This window comes from Desmodus rotundus, chromosome 5 (assembly GCF_022682495.2).
Source record: "Desmodus rotundus isolate HL8 chromosome 5, HLdesRot8A.1, whole genome shotgun sequence".
Taxonomy (NCBI): Eukaryota; Metazoa; Chordata; class Mammalia; order Chiroptera; family Phyllostomidae; genus Desmodus; species Desmodus rotundus.
In genome coordinates, this window is record NC_071391.1 from 149,391,054 (window position 1) to 149,415,014 (window position 23,961).

General features: G+C 47.1%; 1 protein-coding gene across 1 annotated transcript in view; it reads left to right on the forward strand.

Moving 5' to 3' along the window:
* The window catches only part of CAPN14 (calpain 14), a 34,049-nt gene that overhangs the window by 8,072 nt on the left and 2,016 nt on the right, over positions 1–23,961 (forward strand). The window contains exons 3-20 of the mRNA XM_045189304.3: positions 251–320; positions 1,136–1,254; positions 1,391–1,527; positions 1,913–2,087; positions 2,673–2,738; positions 4,693–4,778; positions 7,440–7,514; positions 8,603–8,766; positions 9,745–9,914; positions 12,315–12,520; positions 13,510–13,546; positions 14,033–14,086; positions 15,408–15,465; positions 18,958–19,022; positions 20,359–20,427; positions 21,054–21,132; positions 21,731–21,847; positions 22,191–22,246. Coding sequence (XP_045045239.2) covers positions 251–320; positions 1,136–1,254; positions 1,391–1,527; positions 1,913–2,087; positions 2,673–2,738; positions 4,693–4,778; positions 7,440–7,514; positions 8,603–8,766; positions 9,745–9,914; positions 12,315–12,520; positions 13,510–13,546; positions 14,033–14,086; positions 15,408–15,465; positions 18,958–19,022; positions 20,359–20,427; positions 21,054–21,132; positions 21,731–21,847; positions 22,191–22,246 — 1,803 coding nt within the window. The remainder of the gene's footprint in view (positions 1–250; positions 321–1,135; positions 1,255–1,390; positions 1,528–1,912; positions 2,088–2,672; positions 2,739–4,692; positions 4,779–7,439; positions 7,515–8,602; positions 8,767–9,744; positions 9,915–12,314; positions 12,521–13,509; positions 13,547–14,032; positions 14,087–15,407; positions 15,466–18,957; positions 19,023–20,358; positions 20,428–21,053; positions 21,133–21,730; positions 21,848–22,190; positions 22,247–23,961) is intronic.

A 23,961-nucleotide genomic window follows, 5' to 3' on the forward strand; every position in this document is an offset into this window, starting at 1 on the left:
TATATGAGCTTTAAGGAGGAATGAGAAATGGAATGGACAGAATCTGCTTGCCAGATTTGCTGGGACAGCCCTGGATCTACTTCTACTTTTGCATCTGCATCTACTTCTACATCTACATATATACACACACACACACACATATCTATTCTATGTCTATGTCCCCATAAGTCCACGAGTATGGGACCCGATGGTAACTGCAGCTCCAGTAGCTTCTTCTTGGTCAGAAGGACAATTCTGTCTGTCCCTGCAGGAACTGCACAGCAACCCTCACTTCTATTCTGCCAACGCCCGAAGGCTGGATCTGTGCCAGGGATTGGTAGGTAAGTTTGCACAGCCCCAAGACACACACCTGGCAGCTGTGAGCCTGGCTCAGCCCAAGAAGACAGGGGTGGGAAAGAGAGGAACTGAGAGATTCCAATGGGGGAAATGGCCACCTGAATTCTAGCCTTGTCCTTTGCTGGAAACAGGATAACAACTGGTCCTGTCGGGATGCATGGGAATGTCAAACCTTGCCTAATGATAATCTTCATCACCAGTTGACAGGTCTAAGTCTCATCTTGGGAAAATGTGCTCACTCTACTCTAGCCCCTGTAATGAGTCCTCCTTGGCCCGCCTGCCATTAGATGCCCCAGAATAGGAACCAAGAAGGCCTCTTCTCAACCCAACTTTCTTTTTAGAGTAACAGAAACAAGCCTTGGTCATGAGGGAAGGCACATGTGCAGTAATATCCATTTTACAGACAGGGAAGTGGAGTCCAGAGGGTCAAGACTTTCCCAGAACATAAATCAGTTACAGAGACAGGAATTAGAAGAGTTTGGTTGTGTTTGGGTCCAAGTTCCTGAGGATGGAGCATTTGGGGAGCTAAAAGCTGGTGCAGGAATATGGCTCAATTCTTATTTTCAAGTGTGGATTCCAGCCAATCTACCCCCTTGTACCACACTACTCAATCACCCTTTTCCTCCCCAGCATATAATTCCCTTCTCCTAACCTAGGCTACAAGCCCAGAAAGGATAGCAATTGGTACCAGGCATTTCTTGCATGCAATAAATCCTCAGTGAATCCATGCAGACACCTGGAGAATGTGTGTGTGTGCATGTGCCGTACATCCATGCAGATACTGTGCTGTCTGTCTTAGGTGACTGCTGGTTCTTGGCTGCTTTGCAAGCTCTGACTTTGCACCAGGACATCCTGAGCCAGGTTGTTCCCCTGAATCAGAGTTTCACCAAGAATTATGCTGGCATCTTCCAGTTCTGGGTGAGTGTCCTCCTAGTGCCCAGTCTGGGTTGGGGGTATAAGAAAGAAGGTTCTTGGAAGGGTCATGTCTTTGCCTCCTTGGCTGGCCACGTTCCACCATAATCTTCACTCACCGGTGGGCACTCTTTCCTTCCAGTTCTGGCACTTTGGGAAGTGGGTTCCTGTGGTGATAGATGACCTACTGCCTGTGGATGAAGCTGGCCAGCTGGTCTTCGTCTCTTCCACCTGCAAGAACTTGTTTTGGGGAGCTCTTCTGGAAAAAGCTTATGCGAAGTAGGACAACCATGAGAAATCTTTTCCCTTCCCTTCCCCCTGGCCCACCCTGTCTCTGTCTCTCCATCAATGTTGAGGGACGGCAAGAGGAGGCAGGTAAAGTTTATGAAGTGAGACACTGAGGCATGACTCAGTGAATATACAGTGGAGATGTCCAGAGACTTTTGTGTAGGGGTCATCCCATCTAAAGAAGTTTTCAGGAATTCTGCCTTCCCTAATGGATACAGTTGTTGACAGGGATAAGAACTCTGAGCACTGGGTTGGAAAGAAGGGGTAGCAGACACACGCCCAGGGAATAATCAAGCAAGGCTCCTTTAGATCATCCCAGGCTGCAGTATAAATTCCCCTTCCCTTCTCTTCCTGTGTTTACTTACTCCCTGGGCAGGCTTTGTGGCTCCTATGAAGACTTGCAGCGTGGACAGGTGTCTGATGCCTTTTTGGACTTCACTGGTGGGGTGACAATCACCATCAACCTGGCAGAAGCCCCTGGAAACCTCTGGGACATCCTAACCCGAGCCACCTATGGCAAAACCCTTATTGGCTGCCAGACCCACTTAGGGGTGAGACTGGGTTATGCACTGTCTGGATGTCCTTCTTCTCTGCTGCCATTCTATTCATCTACCAGTCACTGTTGTCACCTCAGTGTGAGCCCCGAGACTCCCACAAACCCCTGCACCTGTGGTCCTATGTTCAATGAGAGCAGATTCAGAGCAGAGAAGAAGGGCATGTGCAGAGAAGGGAGCTGACACTTAAGTGTCCACCACATGCAAGGTGTTCTACAGCACAGTTAGTCCTTGCTGTCTAATTTTTATAGCAACCAAGAATGGGGACCTGGAATAGGGAGCCCTGAGTTCAGCTGAGCCTCCTGTAATGACCACTGTGTCACCTTACGCAACCATTTAGTGGCTCTGAATCTGGGTTTGTCCTCTGCAGAATGGTTAGAATCACTGCAGAGTGGCACCCTGACTTCAAGGCTCAGATGAGACTCTGGGTGCTGAAGAGCTATGAAAACTGTAAGGTAACACAGTGCAGTGTGGGTCTCTCCCACCCTGTCCTCATAACCCCTGCTTCAGTCAACCAGGTCCCCATGACTCCTGGATAAGCTGTACCCAGCAGGATTGACAGGTGCTCTCTTGTCTGTACAGAGCAAGAGGGTGCTGGAGAACGGGCTGGTGGACGGCCATGCCTACACTGTCATGAGAGTCTGGAAGGTGGGTGCAACCTCCTCCCTCTGTCTCCTTTCAGCCTCTGCTTCTCTCCTAGGGCTTTTTACCAAAGCCTCGGGTGTTCTTGGTGAATGTTACTATCTGTGTCTAGTCTGGGAGTAAATTCTCTGGGGGTCTTCCAGGGCCTGCCAAAGCTGGTGGGACTCCCCAAACCTCTGGACCTATTTTCTGGGGTGAGGTGGGGGTCCAGCCTTTGCCACCATCATTGCATCATCCCAACCTCTCTTTCCATGGGGAAGCCCCAGCCAATTGGCCATCTATCCCCGCTGTGCCTCACAGTCTTCCTTGAGATTCACTTCCCCCTGGGCTGCCCATGATAGCCTCTATAGCTGGCTCTTCCCTCCCAAATTGCTGCTTCTTCCTCACTTGTGCCTTTTCAAGTCTCCCAGTTTCCTTCCATTGCTATTTACCTTTTGAGCTCTACTAAACATTGAGAGAAAGAGGAATCAGACAGGGACCCCGCCTACAGAGAGCTCCCAGTCAAGTATGGAGAAAAAACATACCTGAAAATGATAAGGAAGAAAGTAGAAACTGAGAGGAGAAGGCATAGGTCAAAGGCTCGAGGGGTTCAGAGGTTGGAGAGAAGACATTCACCTGGTTGGGTTGGCAGGAAGTCCAAAAAGGCTTTCTAGAGGCAGTGATGTTGAGCTGGTGGCTGAAAGGTGGTGGATTTGTATGAGGAGAAAAGGGCGTGTCTAGCTAAGGGAACAGCATGTGCAGAGTGTGGAGAAAAGAAGTCAGTAGGGTCAATCTTAAAGAACCTCTGACCTTTAGAAAGCCTCCCTTTCCCAACGTCCTCCAATTCCCTTTAATTCTGTTTCAAAGTTTTTGAACTCAACTCATACCTGAATTCTTCCTCCTCCCAGATACCCATGAATCATTTTTGTGTGGGTAACAAGAACTTTACATTTATTTTCACACTTATTTAGAAAAATTTATATTTGTTAACGTTTGTATGTTTATATTTTGTTTTATATTTGTTTAACAACATTTGACAACATTTAACACTTACTATGTGCCAAATACTGTCCTAACTGCTTTACAAACATTAACTCAGTCCTTACAACACCCCGTGAGTAGGCGTACAAGTGTCCTAGGGCTGCCGTGACAACAGAAATTTGTTTTGTCACAGCTCTAAAGCCCAGAGTCTGAAATCAAGGTGTTATCAGTGCCCTGGCTGGTGTGACTCAGTTGGTTGGAACATCGTCCCATAAACTGAAAGGTTGTGGGTTCAATCTCCGGTCAGGTCACATACCAAGGTTTCAAGTTCACTCCCTGGTCAGGGTGCATATGGGAGGCAACTGATCGATGTTTCTCTCTCATATCAGTGTTTCTTTCCCTGTCTCTCTCCCTTCCTTTCCCTCTCTCTAAAATTAAAAAAAAAAGATGTTGTTAGGTTCTCACTCCCTCTGAAAGCTCTAGGGGAGAATTCTTCCTTGCCTTACAGGTAGCAGTAGCTTCCAGCAATTCTTTGCTCGGGAAGCATAGCTCCAATCTTTGCTCCCATCTTCACGTGCCCTTTTCCTCTGTGTCTTCTTCCCTTCTTTTCTCTTGCCATTGGATTTAGGACCCACCTGAATCCAGGATGATGTCATATCAAAGTTATTAATTACACCTGCAAAGGCCCTTTTTGCAAATCAGATCCCATCGATAGGTTCTGGGTAGACATATCTTCGGGGGGCCACCGTTCAATCCACTCTGGCAGACGTGACTGTTAGCTTCATTTTACATATCAGGAAATAGTCGTGGAGCGGTTAAGTAACTTGCCTTCCATATCACAGCTTGTAAGTAGGAGAGCCATTTTCTCCTCTGCCAGCTCTCAGGGCCTTTGATTTCCGTTTTAAAGTCTTATCTGCGGGCATGAATCTCACCCGGGTATCTGTAACACGTGCAGTTGGCACCCGGCCCAGCCACCTAAACTGCTTCTCATTCTGTGCAGGTAACCTGCAAACATGAGCCTGAATATCTAGTCAAGCTGCGGAACCCCTGGGGGAAGGTGGAATGGAGAGGAGACTGGAGTGACAGGTGAGCTTCTGACACTGGCTGGGAGGGGTGAGGAAGGGATAGGCGGAGCCTGCAAAGGAGGTTGCCATCTGCATACAGGTTCAGGGAGTTCTTCCCTTGGGCTCAGGCTGCATCAGGAACATTTTCAGGGTGTGAAGGTCGATCTCTCACATTTATAAAGTGGTTCATGATGTATAGATTGTTTTCTCATTCGTTATAGTAATTAAAGTCTAATGTTCATTAAGAGCTTGCCAGCTCTGTGCTAAGTCCTTTGGATTTTTATCTCATTTAAATCTCCAAATAGTGCAATTATAAGGTAGGTAGTTTTATGCGCATTTTATGGATGAAGGAACTGCTGTTTAGACTGGATGAATTACTTAAGGCGTCAGAGCAGGATCCCACCAGGGGCTTCCCTGTCTAGCCCAGTGTGCCTCCCCTGGCATGCGCCCTCTTGGGCTTGTTGGGTCAGAGGTAGACAGATCTGATTGGCCCCAAGTTCCAGTTTTATTTAGTGGCCTTAGGTTGTTTCTGCCCAAAGACAACCCTAATGGGATGTGGGCTTGACGGACTACAGACTGACTGGAGGGCACAGGCAGGGAGGGAGACCAGCGGCAAAGCCCTTCACCCTCTTGCATGAAGATTTAAAATACTGGACTCTGCACAACACTTTAAAGTATGGAAACATGTCCACGTATTCATTATCTCTTAGTCATTTTTATAGATGAAGAAGTGAAGGCTCAGAAAAATAAGTTGTATTCCACTCCACATAGGATGTGCCACGCTTTATCTGTTATACACGAATAAAAAGAATTGTCAGCAGAACTGGGTCTATGTAAAAAATGGCATCCAAAGATATATATCAATTTTATTTTTAATTTTTTAAAAGATTTTATTTACTTATTTTTAGAGAGAGGGGAAGGGAAGGAGAAAGAGAGGGAAAGAAACATCAATGTGTGGTTGCCCCTTGAGTGCTCCCCACTTGGGACCTGGCCTGAAACCCAGGCATGTGCCCTGACTGGGAATCAAACCAGTGACCCTTTGGTTTGCAGGCCCTCACTCAACCCACTGAGCTGCACCAGCCAGAGCAAGATATATATCAATTTTAAAGTGTTACCAAAATATAGCATCATGATGTTGGTTTTAGTTTGTTTCAAAGAAGAACAAGGATTTACATTAGAGATAAGGGATGAATTCAATTCATTTTATTTGTTGTGTGACCTTGGGCAAGGTTTTTCATTTTTCTGAGCCAGGATCTGGTGAGGATTAAATGAAATGATGGGCTTTTATTCCATAAAGTCTAATCTGCTGTTAATCTCATCCAGTATATATTTTCATTGTGGATATTGCATTTCCTACTTCTAGAGATTACATTTGGGAATATCTTCTACTTCTCTCTTCATTATGTCCACAATTATTTTTATAACCTTGAGAATATTGAATGGGTTAATAATAACTGTGTAAATGTCCTTATTTGCTAATTCCATCATCTCTCTCATTTCTAGGTCTGTTCTCCTAACTGTTTCTATTCCTGGTAATGGGTCACATTTTCTACTTTTTTATGTGCCTAGTAAATTTTTATTGGATGCTGGACATTATAAATTTAAGTTTCTGAGTGCTGAATTTTGTTGTATTCCTTTAAAGACAGTTGAGCTTTTTTTCTGGCAGGTAGTTAAATTAGGGATAATTTTTGACTTTTTGACATTTTGTTTTACAGCACTTTTAAGGCAGAGCTAGAGAAAACTTTATTTCAGGAATAATTTGACCCCACTATGAAGGTGTTGACCCTCTGGGGTCTTTAGTAGAGACCCCAGGGGGTCAACAAGGTCTTTTAACTCTGGCTGGCTGGAATTCAAATGATTCCCAGCCCTGTGTCAGCTCTAGAAATTCTTCTGTGTATAGTTCAGTCTTGTGGGGTTTTACTTTGTGTTTGCACCGATTTGATTTCAGTCAACGACTCAAGGGAACCCTGATGAAGTTCTCTGGAGCTCCTTCTTTGTGCAGCCTGCTGCTGTCAGACACTTTCCCTGGCCAGTTTAGCTGTCGTGGCCTCCCCGAACATGAGACTCTGTCTCTTACACTCAGCAAGACCCCGAGGTTCTTTCTGGGTTCCCCTTTTCTGCATCAGTGCCCAGGGAGGTAGTTTCGGTCAGGAGTCCTGGCAATGTTAGGCCTCGCCTCATTTGCTCCCCTCCTCTTGCGGTCTCGATCCTGTGCTGCCTGCTCTCTAATGTGTGCAAACAGTTGTTTCTTATATTTGGTCCCAGCTGTCGTTGCTTATAGTGCGGAAGTGATACAGGAAAGCCTTATCCTTCGTGGTCAGATATAATAGTCCAAAGTGATGGCCTTTGACAATAAGTAATTCCAACATAGGTTCAAATGCTAGCAATCTCTTTTAACCTCAGTTTCCTAATCTCTAAAATGGCAACAAAAATCCCTACCTTGAGAGGTTATTATCCTTGCCTGAAATAAAGCCCATCAAAAGCCTAGCCCAGGTTTTGGCTCATAATGAATGATGAATTCATGTTACATGTTGCTTTTGTAATATGGAAGGTGAGATTTGATTGTGCAAAGGCAGCATGAAAAGAATAAATGACAATGCTGTAGAGCATTTACTGGAGAATTTCTCACATGTCCTCCACAATCCTTTCATTCCCCATGAAAACATTTTTTTTCTGTTTTCAGCTCAAGTACATGGGACCTACTGAGCCCCAAGGAGAAGATTGTGCTGTGGAGAAAAGATAACGATGGAGAATTTTGGTATTTGACTCAAGGACATGGGACAAATGCCCTGGCTTATATTTGCTCGTCCATCCAGCAAATATTTATGGGGTGCCTCACATGTGCCAGGCATCTCTTTTGCAGCGATCAAGAAGATCCTTTAGGGGCTCACAGTCTGGCAGGGCAAACAGCCCCTGCAAAGGGACAGTCACAGTCTCCAACAAGAGCAGTGGCCACTGGCATGGGTCTCGGCAGGCGCTCAGAGTGGAGTGAGGGGTGGCCACCTCCTCCCGACATCCACTCTGCTCTTGTGTCGCTCAGTACACTCCATCCCGCGGTTGTGCCTTTCCTGGCCTAAAACGGAGCTGAGGAAAGGAGGGACTGCGAGGTCCTGCCGAGCTATAAACCACTTTACCTGTGTTCTCCACGGCAGAATAGTAGTACTCCTATTGACGCCAAAGCCCCTCACTCTTACTATGAAAGGTCACCCGGATGCCCAGAGCTGATGCAGCTTCTGGGTGTCTGACAGGAGGCCCGCTGGTTCCCTTTCCCTTTGCTTTGCACCCTTGCTATTAACCTCCGCCTGTTCCAGGGATTCCTCTTCTCCATTACCCATCCTTTCCAGACTGCTGCAGCCCTCTCTCTTTTGAAGTAGTCACCAAACTCAAGATCCCTGCAAATACTATTATTTCCACATTACAGAGAAGTAAACTGAGCACCAGACAGCTCCTATAGCATGCCTTGATTGCAAAGTTAGCAAGTACGAGTGAAGATTTTTATCAGTTAATGAATGAGAACTGATTATTGAACTCCTATAAATCAATTGATTGGTTATAAATGCCTCGATTTAGCTTTATCAGTGCGACCAGCAAACCAGGAGGCATATTCTGCAGTCACAGGAAGGGTTCGTTGGTAGCTCCACCAACCCGCGGTGGCCCCTCACACTGGTCCAGCAAGCCCCACTCTCATGTCCAAGGCCTGCTCACCTCTGCACACAGGCGTGCAGCATGGGGGCCTGGGTCTAGGGGAGGGCTGGGATGCCCACTGCTTTGTTCCAGCTTCCCCTTTGGCCCTGCTAACTAGACATCATCCCATTTATCTTTGTACTGTTCCCTCTTCCTCTCCAGGATGACGCTTAAGGACTTTAAAGCACATTTCAAGCTTCTGGTCATCTGTAAACTGACCCCAGGCCTGCTGAGTCACGAGGTGGGCCAGAAGTGGTCGTACACCATGCAGGAGGGGAGATGGGAGAAGGGGACCACAGCTGGTGGCCCTATGAAGTTGCACCAAGGTGAGTGACTGCATGCACAGGAGCCAGGACTCCGGGGTCTAAAGTGGCAGCTTTTTCAGGCAAGGGTGGGGATACGGGCAGAACCATTGTGGATCGTGTGCAGCTTGTGTCCTGCAGAGGGCATCAGGCTGAGGGGGGAGGATTCCTGCTGGCCAGGCTAACTGCTCTGGCTCTGGGCTGTGTCCACCGGGAAGATGGGGCACCTTTGGTCCTAATTTGCACAAAGGCATGGGAATCTCAGTCAAGCTGCCAGCCTGTCAGGACCACATCCTTCCAGAGGGCACCTTTTCCTAATTAGCACCAGGAGGTTACATCTTGTTCTGGTTTTAGTACAAGGTGATTGATAGGTTTAAGTAACCACCCCTTAATAGGCAGATGGAAATAGAGGTTGTATCATATGTATGAGGCCCTCCTCACCTAGGAAGTCCTCAATTACAGGAGACAAACATATCTAAATTCTCAAAATGGAAGATTTGGTGACGGTGTCCCTTTCTCCACAACAGAGGTAGTGAGAGATCCCTTTGGAAGGAAAGGTCTGTAGGGTATGACCTTAGCGGGCTGTGGTTGCCTGACCTCTGGCATCCCTGTCCTACCAGAGTGTTCCTCCAAAGCTGGAGCTGCCCTTGAGCTCAGGCTTGGTTCCCTTAAAATGCAGATCCCCTTGGGATCGTGGGCATGTTCTCCTCAGGTAGTTAATATAGTCACTTAGGCAGCCAATGTTTAGGGCCACAGAGTCTGTGCTGGGCAAAGGGGCTTTAGCAGCGAGAATACCTCTCAGTCTGTGTGTCTGTAGAAAACTTGGGTGGTACAGGTGAGATGGGAGGGTGGATAAGCTGAGATTGAAGAGGCCCTGACTCTGTCCTGATGAACCTCTTGGGGGAGTCCCAGGGCAGGTGCCCTGGGTCTGTGCACCATTCCACGGTTTGGGGAGCAACAGGCTGGGGGAGCCGAGGACATCTCTCATTTTGCTGTTTTCAGCCCGACACACATTTTGGAAGAACCCACAGTTCCTGCTGTCCATCTGGAGGCCAAAGGAGAGCAGGACGTTGCCGATGCCCTGCAGCGTGCTGGTGTCCCTGATCCAGAAGCCCAGGCACAGGCACCGTAACCGGAAGCCTCCCCTTGCCATCGGCTTCTACCTCTTCAGGGTAGGGGGACACTCTGGGATGCATGGCCACATATGGGGTCTCCAGCTCTTGTCCTTTCTTCCTGTTTCCTATCCTCGGTCTGCCCACAGATCTGGGTACAAATTCTGGCTCTGTCCCTTAGGGATATGTGATCTAGAACAAGTCATCTCCTTGAATGGAAACATCAGCTTCTTCCTCTGTAAAATGGGGACAATGAGGTTTATGTGAAGAGCAGAAGGAAAGGTCACATGGCAGTGCTTTTCACTGCGCCCGGCACACAGTTTACAATCAATGCTAGCTTCCTTTTTCTCTCCAAAAAAGCCAAGGTTGGCTTCCTTCACCCTTTCCCAGAATTCCTGATGATGGATTAAAATGTCACTGACTGGAACAGAAGGGCTTGTGCGGGGCAGGGGGATCTCTGGGTAGAGTCCTCTTGTTTATCAGCCTCCATTAGAGTTTGTGCTGGTGAAAAAGTGTATTCACCAACTAATGAGGTCTCTCTCTCTCTCTCTTTCTCTCTTTTTCTGTTTTTCAGGTGAGCCAGGTGAGTTCCACACTTGGCCAGCTGGCCCTGGTTTGGGGCGATGTCACGTGTGGCCAAGCCACTGTGAGGTTCAGTTTGCAGCACTTTACAAGGAGCCCTGAGAATGTCTGACAATAATGTCATTGCCTATGTGTGTGGAAGTAAAGTGCTTCTGCTGTTTTTTTTTTTTTTTTTTTTTTTTTTTTTTTTTTTATAATCCAAAGGCCCCAAGAAATCCTTGTGCCTCTATAGGGAGGTCTCTGAGCCTGGTATAGAACCAATAAATCTTAGGATTTATTAAATCCCTACATAAATACCTAGGGCTAATATCAAAGACTGTCACAGCGTAGGAAGGCTGATAAATCACAACCTTGCCCGAGTTGTGAAACCCATAATAAAATAGAGCTATAACGTATGAGACTGGAAGAGACCACACAGCCCACTGCCTTGGGGACAAGGGACAAAGGATTGGAAAACAGGACAGACACACAGCCAGAGGATGACAAGTCTGTGTTTCAGGTGCAGTGACAGCCTGGAGGGATCAGTTAAGAAGGCAGGAGGCACCCCAACCTCTGCAGGGTGGAAGCTATTATTTTGTCTCCCAAAGAAAACAGGAGTAAAAAACTTAATTTTCTCAGATTGGACTAAACAATATAAAAGGACTTTTATGAAGAGACCATTTTGCATTGGGTATCTTGTGTTGGTGTTGGTTTTTTCCTCCTGTGGGAACATTGAGTAATCCCAAAGTTGCCTATTAATCTAAAAAGAAAAAGTCATTTATATCGGGACTATTTCTAAACAGAACAAAACTACAATCCAGTTAAAAATTTAAATGACAAGAAGGAAGTAATAAATATATGAGGGATAAGTAGACAGTTGCTTCTACCAGGAAAACTAAATCTAGGACAGCTAGTGTGACTGGTTATAAAACTTAGTTCTGAGATTCCTAGCAGCCAAGACAAAAACAGCAACCAGATGATTCCCTAGTTCTCATTGACTGATTAAAAAATAAAGCATATGTCACCAGGAGATAAATTATATTTCCCTAGCCCTGAGTGGAATCTGTGACATATGCCTTTGTGTGGATGGGTAGTATCTTAGTTAACAGCTATATATATACTGAAAAAGAATTCTCCATATGGACCTCCTCTTCCTCCACAGCCCTGAGTGAAGGCAAAGGAAAGAGGGAGCAAGAGAAAAAAAATAGAGAAAGATGGAAAAGTAAAGGAGGGAGGGAGAGAAAGAAAGAGAGAGAGAATATGATGTAAGATGAAATAAAACACACGCCCAGGCTACGTAAGAACCAGAGCCCTGATTCAGGTCTCCTGAGCTCTTGTCCTGTCCTCTTTCCCCCTTACGAGGCTGTTTTCCCTGAGATGACATGGAGTGCCCAGTTAATCTGTGTGTAGCTGTTATGATGTTGGTGGAGACATGGTTGCTCTGTATCTATGACCATAACCATGTCATGCTCAACATTGAAAGTGCAGAGTCAGGAAATGTGAAGAACGTGGGCACTGGAGCTCGGCTGCCCTGAATTCCAGCCCTGGACAGGACACTGAGCAGCTGGGTGACTTTGGGCTGATGGCCTAACTTGGAGATGTAGGTACAGTGACATTCCTCGCATCACTTTGTATATGATGTTGTTTTCAATGTAACGGCAAATCGGTTTGATTGAGTGTTTGTTCAGCCCACATCAGGTTCCAGCGAAGGTGTCCACTCCTGACATGCTCTGTTTTAAACTTCTGGCTCCCCACTCCTTTGTCCCATCCTCCACTGGGGCAGGGTGATTTGGCAAATAAGAGGCTACCGTACTCCTGGTGCCTGGCCAAGGGCCCCAGGCCTGGCCAAAAGCCCGGGGTAATGACCTCAACTGGTGCCCTTCTGTCTGCCACCTACAGTTCTTTGATGACCAGAGGAAACTGCCCCGTGAGTTCTTCTTGAAAACTCACCCCCTGAGCCTTCCCAAGGCATTTCTCCCAGAAAAAGAAGTGAGTCGGGAGCTGTGGCTGGAGCCAGGGACGTACCTCATCGTGCCCTGCACATCAGAGGCTGGCCAGGAGTCGGAGTTTATCCTCAGAGTCTTCTCCAGGAAGCACTTCTTCCAGTAAGGGCAGAGCCTCTCCTGGAGGTCGGGGTCCCCTCAGGCCAGGGACAATAAGGGGTATGAGGTGGGAAAGGCAGTGGTCGGGGTCCCTGTGGCCAGTCCAGACAGAGATCGGGAGAACAGGAGAGCAGGGCAGCTCTCTGCATGGAGAACATCCTTCCTTCTTTCTCCTGCTCTCCTTGTACTGACCAATGAACTCTCTGCTGGATATTACAGAAAACAATAGAACAGGCACAGGCATGGCCCTTGCTCTCCAGAAGCTCAAGGTCTGGGCAGGACACGGACGTGTGAGCAGAAGCATTTTTGTGAGATTGCGTCCAGCAGAAGCATTTATATGCACAGGGTGTTAGAGGAGCATCAAAAAGGAACATCAGCTAATCTTCCATGCTCCTGGGGAGAGCAGGGGTGGCTTCTGGGAGGTGGTGATTCCTAAGGGACACTCAGGGATGGTTCAGATGAGGGGAGACGGTCTGTCATTGACCAGCAGGCTCAGACAGTGCTGGCGTGTGCAGGTGAATCAATACATATACATCCCAGCTACACTTATTATTTGGTCTATGATTGTTTTGACATGACAGCCCTTCAATACTTAAAATCCTGTTTTTTTTTTTCTTTGTTTTGGCCATCAATAGTTTGACTTGATCTCAAGCATCACTGCCCTGTCAGACTGCTGCATCATAAAATATGAGGAGGAATAGTTAGATGTGGGCGGGGGGAAGCAAATGGCATGCTGGGCAGAGGGCTTGGCATGAGCAAAGGCATGATATGAGAAACAGCATTGGGTGTGTGGAGTTACAAGCAGTGTGCCATGCTGTGTGGTTGAACTTGTGCTTTGAGGAGTGGGAGGTGAGGTGTGAGAGCTGGACAGGCCCACATGCTGTGTCTGCGAAGGAACTTGGGAGAGTTCCTGGGGAGGCGCCGGGGTAACATTGGCCAAAGGTTCCCAAGATGGTCCCCAAGAAGGAATTCTGTCTTCTGTTTTCCCTCAGTGAAATTGGCAGCAATCCCAAAGCTGTCTTCTTCAAGGTAAGTAGTCAGGTGGAATTCCACATGGCTGGGACTGTTTACAAAGCCAGGATGGTGGGTTTCTCCCCCATGTCCGGGGTTCAGGGAGAAGGTCCTGGATCCTGCAGACCCTGCTCCATAGCACACACACCACAATATCCATGGTGCCCTCAGTTTACCCACATTCTGCTGCTTTTGCACCAGGAGAACTGTCCCGGTCGGGTCCTTGTCACCGAGGGCCCCGAGCCCCGGGTGCATGAGTTATACCTTTGCCCTCCTCTGCTTCTCTCGACCTGGTGTTTCTTGTGCCCCTTTCATGGTTTGCTACTTCCCCAAGGCAGCGAGAAGTGGAGACATGAGGGCTGTGTGAACACTGTGCTTGAAAATTTAAGACAGTGCTCAAGGTCAGACTTCTGGATTTTAGAAGCCTGGGAGCCATGAGGCATGAGTGTGTGTGGGAGTTCACATCTCCAGGTGAACAAGTCTTTCTCTGTGTCTGTTCTATAGGAAATAGTAGACCAGGCGGAAGGGCATGAGAAATTCTTCAAATATTTTGAAAGGGTAAGTGGACGAGGGGTGGTAGCCAGAGGTGGGCAGGGCAGGGGAGAAGTGGGGCATGTAATTCCACAGACTATGTGTTTGCATCTGCCTGACCCTGTGTACAAATTGTGATTTGAGATGACCTATCCTCCAAACTGCCACCACGTTCTGTTCAAGTCGTCAAGGTTTTAGACAAATGATTGGAGCTGCCGTCTCCAGAAGGCTCCTGTAAAATGCACATCTGTTCTCGACAGCTATATGGATTAGTTGTGGGAGAAAACGGAGCATAGCAGAGTCAGAAGTCAGTATTGGGAGTCGGGGTGGGCACGGCAATGACAAACCCAGGCAGAAAGACCTCTCAGGTGGCTGCCTGGAGAGGGGGTGGGGCGGAGGGCCCAGGGCTGCACACCTGGTCCCCTTGACATCTTTCCTTGGGATGATCCAGATCGGGAGGCCAGTGGGGTGGGTGTAGGGCTCTGGGGTCCACTCTAACCTGCAGGATACTAAATCTGTTTGGAAATAGGACAAGAAATACACTGGAAATTTAGGGTCTGACACCTGAGTGATTTCATGAAAAGTGGAAGAGTGCATGTTCCTCGTGGTAGTAACACTCTGGATTTCATTCACAGCTCGCCTATCCTCCCATTTTCTCTCATATTCACCCCCGGTGCTCTGTTTAATGTAGCCGGAAAGGCTATGTCAGAACCGTATGTGTATTGTTCATCAATGGTTTCCTCCACATCAGGGATCTACAAGCATTTTCTGCTGCCATCCTTTTATCTAATGAAATCTCATAGAGAATCCCAATATACTCGAAACAGATGAAAATTGTATATTATGAATATGTATCTATTTTTAAGTTCAAATTTGTGATCTTTGTTATTTTAATATATTTTAAAGTTAAATCTTAATGTAAAGAATTGCTTTGGATGAATCTAAAATTAAAATCTAGAACCTTGGCTGAGGATAATTTATTAGGACTAAAATCTAAACCAAATTGTTTGCTCAACCTCTGAAGCATCTCTGTAGAACCCAGTTTGGAAGCCTCTGCTTCCTTTTAGTCTATATCTTAAGAGTCTTGCCTTGCTGAGTTGCTCTGGACTTGGCACCCAGTTAAAAACTACGGTAAAAGTTCTTAGGAAATTGCAGATTTAATTACAGGACTAGTCATATTCCTAATGTGAAAGCTAACGGCATCACTCATTGTGCCCAGAAATGGCACCTGTGTCATGCCAAACAGATGCTGGAGAGGGTGGCCCAGCCCCCTTTAGCGGTGGCCCCTGAGTGTCTAATGGGCCTCCCATAGTGATGATGTTCTCCTGTCCCTCTGCTCTCGCTCCAGAATCCAGAAATAAATGCAGCTGAACTGCAGAAGATCCTGAACCACCTGCCCTGGTCAGGTGAGTCTTTTGGAGCTGTCCATCCTATAGAACTCAGAGTACACAACCGTTCTCATCTCGGGGTCTCTTTCTCTTTCTCCTGGTGGGACACCACATGACCATACTGTATGCTGGTCTCCTGGACAGCTGTGTCTGTGTCTTACACCAGGGTGGGCCATGTGGTCTGACAAGGCAGTAAAGGAATTTTGCAGCTTGGAAAATAGTTGTTGTTTTGTTTTGTTTTGTTTGAATGTGTAGCATCTGCATGCTGACCACATGTGCAGATGGCACATGCCAGGAGGAACCATTGTCATAGACAGCAGAATTGAAATTCAGAATGCCACTACAAGCTGTGCCCAAACCAAAAATATGAAACAGAGTCAGGATGATAATTCAAAACTACCACTTTGTTGTTTTAAAAACTTGGCTGTGCAAGTTCCTAATAGAAGAGACCTCATTTTTGTGGCCCCTGATGTGAAACCTATCTGGTTAATGTAGGTGACCTTGAGCTTCACATGAACCAGTAGTTTTAAATTGCTGCTATTAAATAAGCTAATCCAGATTCTGGCTGTATTTAATGGAAGCACTTAGATTTGTAGGTTTTTAAAATACATTTTATTGATTATGCTGTTACAGTAGTCCCATCTTTTTCTCCTCTTTATTCCCTTCTGCCCTACACCCCCCCCCTCCCCACCCCCATAGTTCATGTCCATGAGTTGTACATATAAGTTCTTGGGCTTCTCCATTTCCTATACTATCCTTAACCTACCCCTGTCTATTTTGTACCTACTATTTATTCTTATTATTCCCTGTACATTTTCCTCCATTCTCCCCCTGCCGCCTACCCACTGATAACTCTCCACGAGATCTCCATTTCTGTGATTCTGTTCCTGTTGTACTTGTTTGTTTAGTGTGGGTTTTTTTGTTGTTTTTTGGGTTTAGTCATTGATAGTTGTGAGTTTGTTGTCATTTTACTGTTCATATTTTTGATCATCTTATTTTTCTTAGATAAGTCCCTTTAACATTTCATATAATAAGGGCTTGGTGATGATGAACTCCTTTAACTTGACCTTATCTGGGAAGCACTTTATCTTCCCTTCCATTCTAAATGAAAGCTTTGCTGGAGAGAGTAATCTTGGATGTAGGTTCTTGCCGTTCATGACTTGGAATACTTTTTTCCAGCCCCTTCTTGCCTGCAAGGTTTCTTTTCAGAAATCAGATGATAGTCTGATGGGAACTCCTTTGTAGGTAACTGTCTCCTTTTCTCTTGCTGCTTTTAAGATTCTCTCCTTATCTTTAATGTTGGGTAATGTAATTATGATGTGTCTTGGTGTGTGCTTCCTTGGGTCCAACTTATTTGGGACTCTCTGAGTTTCTTGGACTTTCTGGAAGAATATTTCCTTTGCCATTTTAGGGAAGTTCTTTTTCATTATTTTTTCAAATAAGTTTTTGATTTCTTGGTCTTCCTCCTCTCCTTTGGCACCATTATGGTTTGGATGTTGGAATATTTAAAGTTGTCCTGGGGGTTCCTAAGCCTCTCCTCATTTTTTTTGAATTCTTGTTTCTTCATTCTGTTCTGGTTGAATATTTATTTCTTTTTCTGGTCCAAACTGTTGATTTGAGTCCTGGTTTCCTTCCCTTCACTCTTGGTTCCCTGTATATTTTTCTTTCTTTCACTTTGCACAGCCTTCGCTTTTTCCTCTATTTTGTGACCATACTCAACCATTTCTGTGAGCATCCTGATTACCAGTGTTTTGAACTTGACATCTGAAAGGTTGGCTGTCTCTTCATTGCTTAGTTCTATTTTTGGAGTTTTGATCTGTTCTTTCATTTGGGCCATCTTTCTTTGCCTCAGCACACCTGTTACATTGTACAGGGTGGAGCATTAGGTATTTGCCAGTGTGGGGCAACCCACGTTGCTGTGTTGTGGTGCTGTATGTGGGGGAGGGTCCCAGAGGGAACAATGTCACTTGCTCAGCTCTCGCCTAGGTTTCAGTCACTTGCCCTGCTACCCACAAGCAAGCTGGGCCCTTCTGGTGCTGATTCCTGGGTGGGTGGGTTTGTATACATTCTAGGACAACTGTGGGTCTCTCCAGTGAACTCTGCTGTGAGGGTGGGAGTTACTCCCACTGCCACAACCCCAAGGTTTTTACAGCCAGAGATTTTGAGGCTTTCTTTTCCCATGCTGTAACCCTGGGTTGCACAGTCTGTTTCACTTGCCAGTTGTTCCTCCAGGTTTATCCACACGCAAATGTGGGACCGCCTGGTCCACCAGCCACTGCCTCGCCTGGCTGGTCCTCCAGCCACCACCTTCCCATGCGTCCTCTCTGCCCCAGCTGCCTGTCTCTCCCCTCCTACCAGTCTGGATGAACATTTCTTCTTTAACTCCTTGATTGTCAGACTTCCATGCAGATCAATTTGCTGGCAGTTCCAGGAATTTTTTGTTTTTAAATTTGTTGTTGTCCTTCTTTTGGTTGTGTAAGGAGGCAAAGTGTATCTATCTACACCTCCATTTTGGCCAGAAGTCTAGATTTGTGTTTTTGAAATTGTGTTCTAAGAAACATTGGAAGCCAAGAAGTTTTAGTAAGTATCCCACGAAATAGAAGGAATTAGGTCAAATGCGCTTGCTTGACAAATTCTGTGTCAAACAAAATTTCAGTGTTGGCCCCTCCATACCTCTTATATATTAAGGCACCTGATGATTGGAGAAAGCATCTATAGATACAAAGTATTTCAAATTTGTTTGAACTCAGAGCCCTTTCTCTGCAGAAAATCTCCCTTGGAACATAATTTGGAAAATGCAGAGTGAAAATTTTGCAAGTGATAGAACCATTATACTCTGCTTAACCAAGTTGCCTCTGAAGGAGTGTGTTCCAGGCTTGGTGTCATATTTTAGCAAGATTCTGGCAAAGTGTGGATCTAGAAGAGGGCAATGAAAGTTTAGAAACCATATCGTCTGGGGAACGGTTGGAGAAATGTTGACAGGAGACAAAAACTGGTTTATGCTTTGCTAGAGGCAGAATGAGGAATGGTGAGTGGATCTTACAGGAGCTTGCTTTGTAATTAACATAGGAAGTTTCTCCTGAATGGAGCTAGCCATCCAGGTGAACACCTCTCATTGGCCGACCATCGTCAAGACATCTGAGGAAAGCACCTCCTAATTTAGGTGGGAGCTTGGTCAAGTTGGCCTCTCAGAACTCTCTCATAGAGTCCATAACTCTCAGATCCTGGCCCTTGCTGGGTACCTAGGGCCATGTTCTTCTGACTCACTCTACAGGCAACTCCAGGTTACAGTTGGGGTTCTCCACAGGGGATTACTGTGCAACTTGGGGGCAGAGATCACCAGCAAGCCTTCCCTCTCTCTCCATGGCTCTTTGTCTCTTCCCTTCACACATAAATGATAGTTATCGGAACCTGTGGCTGGCATAGGCAACACTGTCTGGTCCCATCAAGAAAAGAGCCACGCTGTGCTGTCCTGGGCCAGCCTCCTGAACTCTTTCTATTCTTCTACAGGTCTGGGGAGCACACATCCCCTCTTCAGCCTCAATGCCTGCCAGGGGATCCTGGCTCTACTGGACGTATCTTTTCTTGTCTGTGGGAGGATACACACTGCTGGTGGAGAGCTTCACTCTGAAGCCAGGCTAGGCTGCCTGTGTTTGAATCCCAACCCCAGTGCTGACTAGTTGGGCCTCTTGGCACTAGCCTCGTAGTGCCTCCAGGTCCTCATCTGCAGCACGGAGATGGCATGGGAGCCTCATCAGTAAGATCAGTGTGAGAAAGCAAGTGGGGTAAGCTATGTAAAGTGCTCAGGACAGAGCTGTCCTAGGAAAAGTGGTCAGTATTAACTGTTACTAACCATAGTCTGATAGTGAGGATGAGGCAGCTGCAGGCTGGTGGTTAGTAACAATTCTCCAGATTTACAAGAAACTTTAACAAGAGCTTCAGGGTCCTAAGTTTTCTGGTTGGTGACCCGGCAGTGGCTGCCCCCACTTACGGGTCAGGAACTCGAAGCTCAGGAAGTTCAACAACTTGCTGCAAACTCAGCTTTCCTCGTTCTCAGCCCTGAGATTTATTAATTTTTTAAAGCCAAACTTCTGCCTAAGTGGACACTTTAATCAAAGTTTGGTTGTCCGTACTACAGATAGGCACATAGGATGATGGTGTGTTGGGGGTGGGGGTGGAGTAGCAAATATAAACCACAGTGTTTGCAGAAATTTTGCAGAGGGCACAGACAGCATGGGATGGTGACAGGCACTGGAACAGGTCCCAGTCTTGTCACCGACTGTATAAACTTGGACATGATCAGACTCACCGAGCCCTCATTTCATCATCCATGACAGGGACAAGGTAACAGCAGTCTCACCTACCAGGTGAAAATGAAGTAACATGATAAAGCAAGGAACTCAGGGCCAGACCCCCTGTGAGGGTGGCATGTTGACCCCGTCTCTCTAGTGCAAGGGTACTGGGACACGATCCACAAGGCCAACCGTTAAGCTTTTAACTTTTCATAAAATGACTGAATATAAGAAGCATCCTTAGCCACCTGACTCCTTCCATAAGTTGGCTTTGACAATAATGGAAAACAGTTACCAGTTTTTTAAAAAAATTTAAATCAAATCAAATTGGCCATATCAAAATATCCTGCTTCACTAAATGGTAGCTGTTGTCATTGCCACCATTCACCATCGTCAGCACTTCTTCCTGGGCTGCTGTGTTGTATAGCTCATTCTGTCCTTTCCCAGCAAGGGCAGGGAGCCCTGGGCTGGACTCGCCTGCAAGGGGAGGCCACTAGAGATACCCGGCATTGAATGAGGCTGTCTACCAATTGCATAGTGCTGTGTGGAGGGCGCATTGCTGCCTCCAGAGGCATATATGAAACTCACCTGGAGGCTTTGACCTTAACCCGGCTATCAGCTTAATGCATCAGGTACTGTGAGCATCCAGGAATTCAGGGACCTGTGGAAGCAGCTGATTCGCTATCAGGTAAGAACAAGTCTTGCAGGATGCAGCAGAAATGGCAATTCTGCAACGTAGGTAAGGTACTTACTTTTCTCCCTTTCAGCCCTTTAAACCCAACCACTCGCCCAGTCTTCTCTGCTCTTCCTCCAGTGAGACCCCTTTATTTCTCACAAACTCGGAGAGCCTGTTGCACTAGTGTCCCAAGTCTCTAAAGCTCATGTCTGACTACATCACTCTCTCCCAAAAAGCTCTGTGAGACTCCCCACGGCCTTCAGAGGAAGTCCACACTCTTTAGCATGGCATTAAAGTCCTTCCTAAATTAGCTCCTCCCTACTTTTCCAATCATAACTCACAACTCTCCCCCTTGTCTCCTGAGTTGTAAAGTTGGAAGCCCATCAAAGGTTGGGTAATGTGCTTAGACTAAGCACATTTACATATACCTAGACCATCTATCCCCCGAGACCTAAAGACTGCTCCCTTTCTCAGAAGCCTTCAGAAGAAATGGGTGAGGTGGTGGGATCCTGGCATGTACCCTCTGTCCAGGCAGCAGGCCCTGCTGATGGAGCCTCCACTCTCCAGCAGTCCTCTACAGCATGGACACTGGGGACAGAGAGGATCTCAGGGGGTCCTTAACATGTCGTTCTTCGTAGGTGGTTTTCCACAAGCATGACAGTAACAGGTCAGGATGCCTGAACTGGGCACAGCTGCGGGCCGCCATGAAGAATGCAGGTGGGCATGGGGGAGCTGGTGCTGTAGGCACAAACAGGTGGGGAGGTGCATTGCCCGACATTCTGGAGTAATTCTAATGCACGAAATTACTCCCCGTTCAGAGATCCAAACATATAGCTCTACGAATAACAGGTACATTTATTATTATCACTTTAATCATTGCCAACAATTATTGAGGGTTGGCACATCCACATTCTCATTTAATCTTCAACAATGCCCTGTTCTAATCCCCACTTTATGGAGGAAGAAATTGAAGCTCAGGGAAGCTAGGAAACGCCTGACGTTTAAGTTCAGGACCACCAGGCTCCAAAGCAGATGCTCTTAACCTCTAACAGACTGCTTCCTGTCCTGAAGGCCAGTAAGCCACTTGACAAAAATATCCTCATGCTGATTGCCCAAGGGAGCAGGAGAAGGGAGTGGAGATAAAATGAGTGGACTAAATAATTAAACAATTCACAATGAAGCCCATAAAACAAGATCCCCATGCTTTCAGGACTCAGGTCCCAGAAGAGGAGGGACAATGTAAAGGGTCTCAAATGGAAGGGGAGCTGGGGATCGGGTCCCCAGCACCCACAGCAGGAGTCTGTGTTCAATGCAGGAATCGTGCTCAGCGATGATGTCTGCTACCTGATGCTCATCCGCTATGGTGGCCCCAAGCTCCAGATGGACTTTGTCAGCTTTGTACACTTGATGCTGCGTGTGGAGAAGATGGAGAGTGAGCTGGCGGGAAGGAGGGGGGGCCAGGGCTTCCTCTGACTGCTCATGGATTGCCCACCTGTCCCCAGTTCAAGCACGAGGGAGGACAGCTGCTAGTGCAGAAACAACAGGCCAGGGAGCTATGGGGAGTGCTGGCTACATGCCTGGGAAACTGGCTGCATCCACCCCAACTAATTTGCACCCTGCCCTTTCCAGAGGCAAAGGGGGGAGGCAGCTCACTTATGATTTGTGGCCACATGTGCTTCCACCATTGGGTTCCCAGGTGAGGAGACATACGGGAGGAACCCATTCATAATATTTTCAGAATGCTTTAGCTGTTGTTTCTTTCTGCGTTTTCACAGGTATCTTCCAAAACTTAACCCAAGATGGCAAAGGGATATACCTCCAGAAGCCAGAGGTAAGACTTTCTCCAGAGGTTGGATCATGCCATGTAAGGTAGCAGGGGCCACTGCAGGTCCAGGCTCCCATGAAGGAGGAGGGTTTGGTGGTGGGGAGGGGGGCTTCATTCTCCTGAGTTCAGGATGTGGCACTGAATTCACTTCCAATATTCATTCACGTAGTCATCAAATATTTAGTGAGCACCCACTCTGTGCTAGGCACATATGAGGGGAACAGGGGACTGACTCAGTGCACCCAATGCCTATGACCACAATAATGCTATGTGACAAATCCACACAACTTCAGTGGTGACGACAGTGCTTATTTAGCTCCCCAGTCACATGCTGGGAGTCAGCGGGTCTCAGCTGGCTGGCTAGTGGTTGTGGGAGAGCCGGGGGCTTTTCTGGCACCTTCACTGAGGAAGCTCTGGCCAGGCTTGCCTTTCTCAGAACAATGGCAGGAGCAAAGGGGAGTGAGCTGAAGCACGCAAGGGCTCCACGTCTGGGGACTATGTGCTTTGCAACTCATTTTGTTGTCCAAAGCAAGTCATGTGGCCAAGCCCACTTCCAACATATGGGGAACTAGCCTTCTCCTCTGTCATGGGACGAACTTCAAAGCCATTTGCAGAAGGTGGATACAGAGGGGGTGAAGACCTGGGCCAACAATGAACTTGAACACAGACAGTGATGGGAGAGCTAGACTAGGTAGCATGTTCCACAGTTTTCTAAAGGAGGTGACATAGAAGTTGAAACCTCGAAGGTAAGAAGGAGCCAGGAAGGCAGAGCAGAGAGTAGGAAAGGCCCAGGCCAGAGGGAACAGCAAGTTCAATCCTGGCTGGAGTATAGAGAATGAAGAAACTGGCTCAGAATGAGTCTGGAAAGATCAGGACATACAGGCCAGAAATAAACCTTATTTCAAGGGCTGGCTTCGCCTTTCCCATGTGGAAAGGGATTCTAACCTAGTGTCTGTGCCCTTATCTTGAATCTCACACAGTGCTTTGCTCAAAGTAGGTGTTGACAAATGTTTGTTGAGTGAATGAGGTGATAGGCTGAGGAGAAGACAAATCTGACACCACCTGTCTCCCCTGGTCATCCAAACCTCACAGGTGTACTGAGCTCTGTGCCAGAGGTGGAGCTAGGTGGTGTTTGCTGCAAAGACATTGGAATCTGGACTCTGTTCTTTCTTTCTGAAACGCATCCTCTGTTTGGGCTGCTTAGAGAGGACCTACTGAAAGCTGGGGCTGCTTCTTTGACCCCAAATGTCCATTTTATGGAATATCTTCCCAAGATAGAGGGACCCTCAGCATGTGCCTCCCCTCAGTCGCTCCTGTGTTCAAGTGTGAAGGTGGGATTCAGCTGGAGGAACAATGGTTAGACTCTTCTGAGCCCATCACCACCTAAGATCCCCAAGGTTATGTCCTGATCCCAGGCAATCCTTCCACAGCACAGGCTCGGAGCTGAGAGAGCAGGGCAACATGAGTGCAGCTGAGACAGGACAGCCCACAGCCTGAGCAGGCTGGCAGTGCAGGGTGCTGCAATGGAGGAAGGTTGGACTGAGGCCTGGTAGAACCCACTGTACTCTAGTCACTAGCAAATCATGTTAAATCTCAGGGCGTGGGCTGGGCTAGGCGCTCCCTAAAATCCCCTCCAGCTCTGACCATTTCTGGTTTCACGAGGAGCAGATTCCCAGGACCATCCAAGGAGTTCTACAAGGACTGGCAGCCAACTTGTTGGA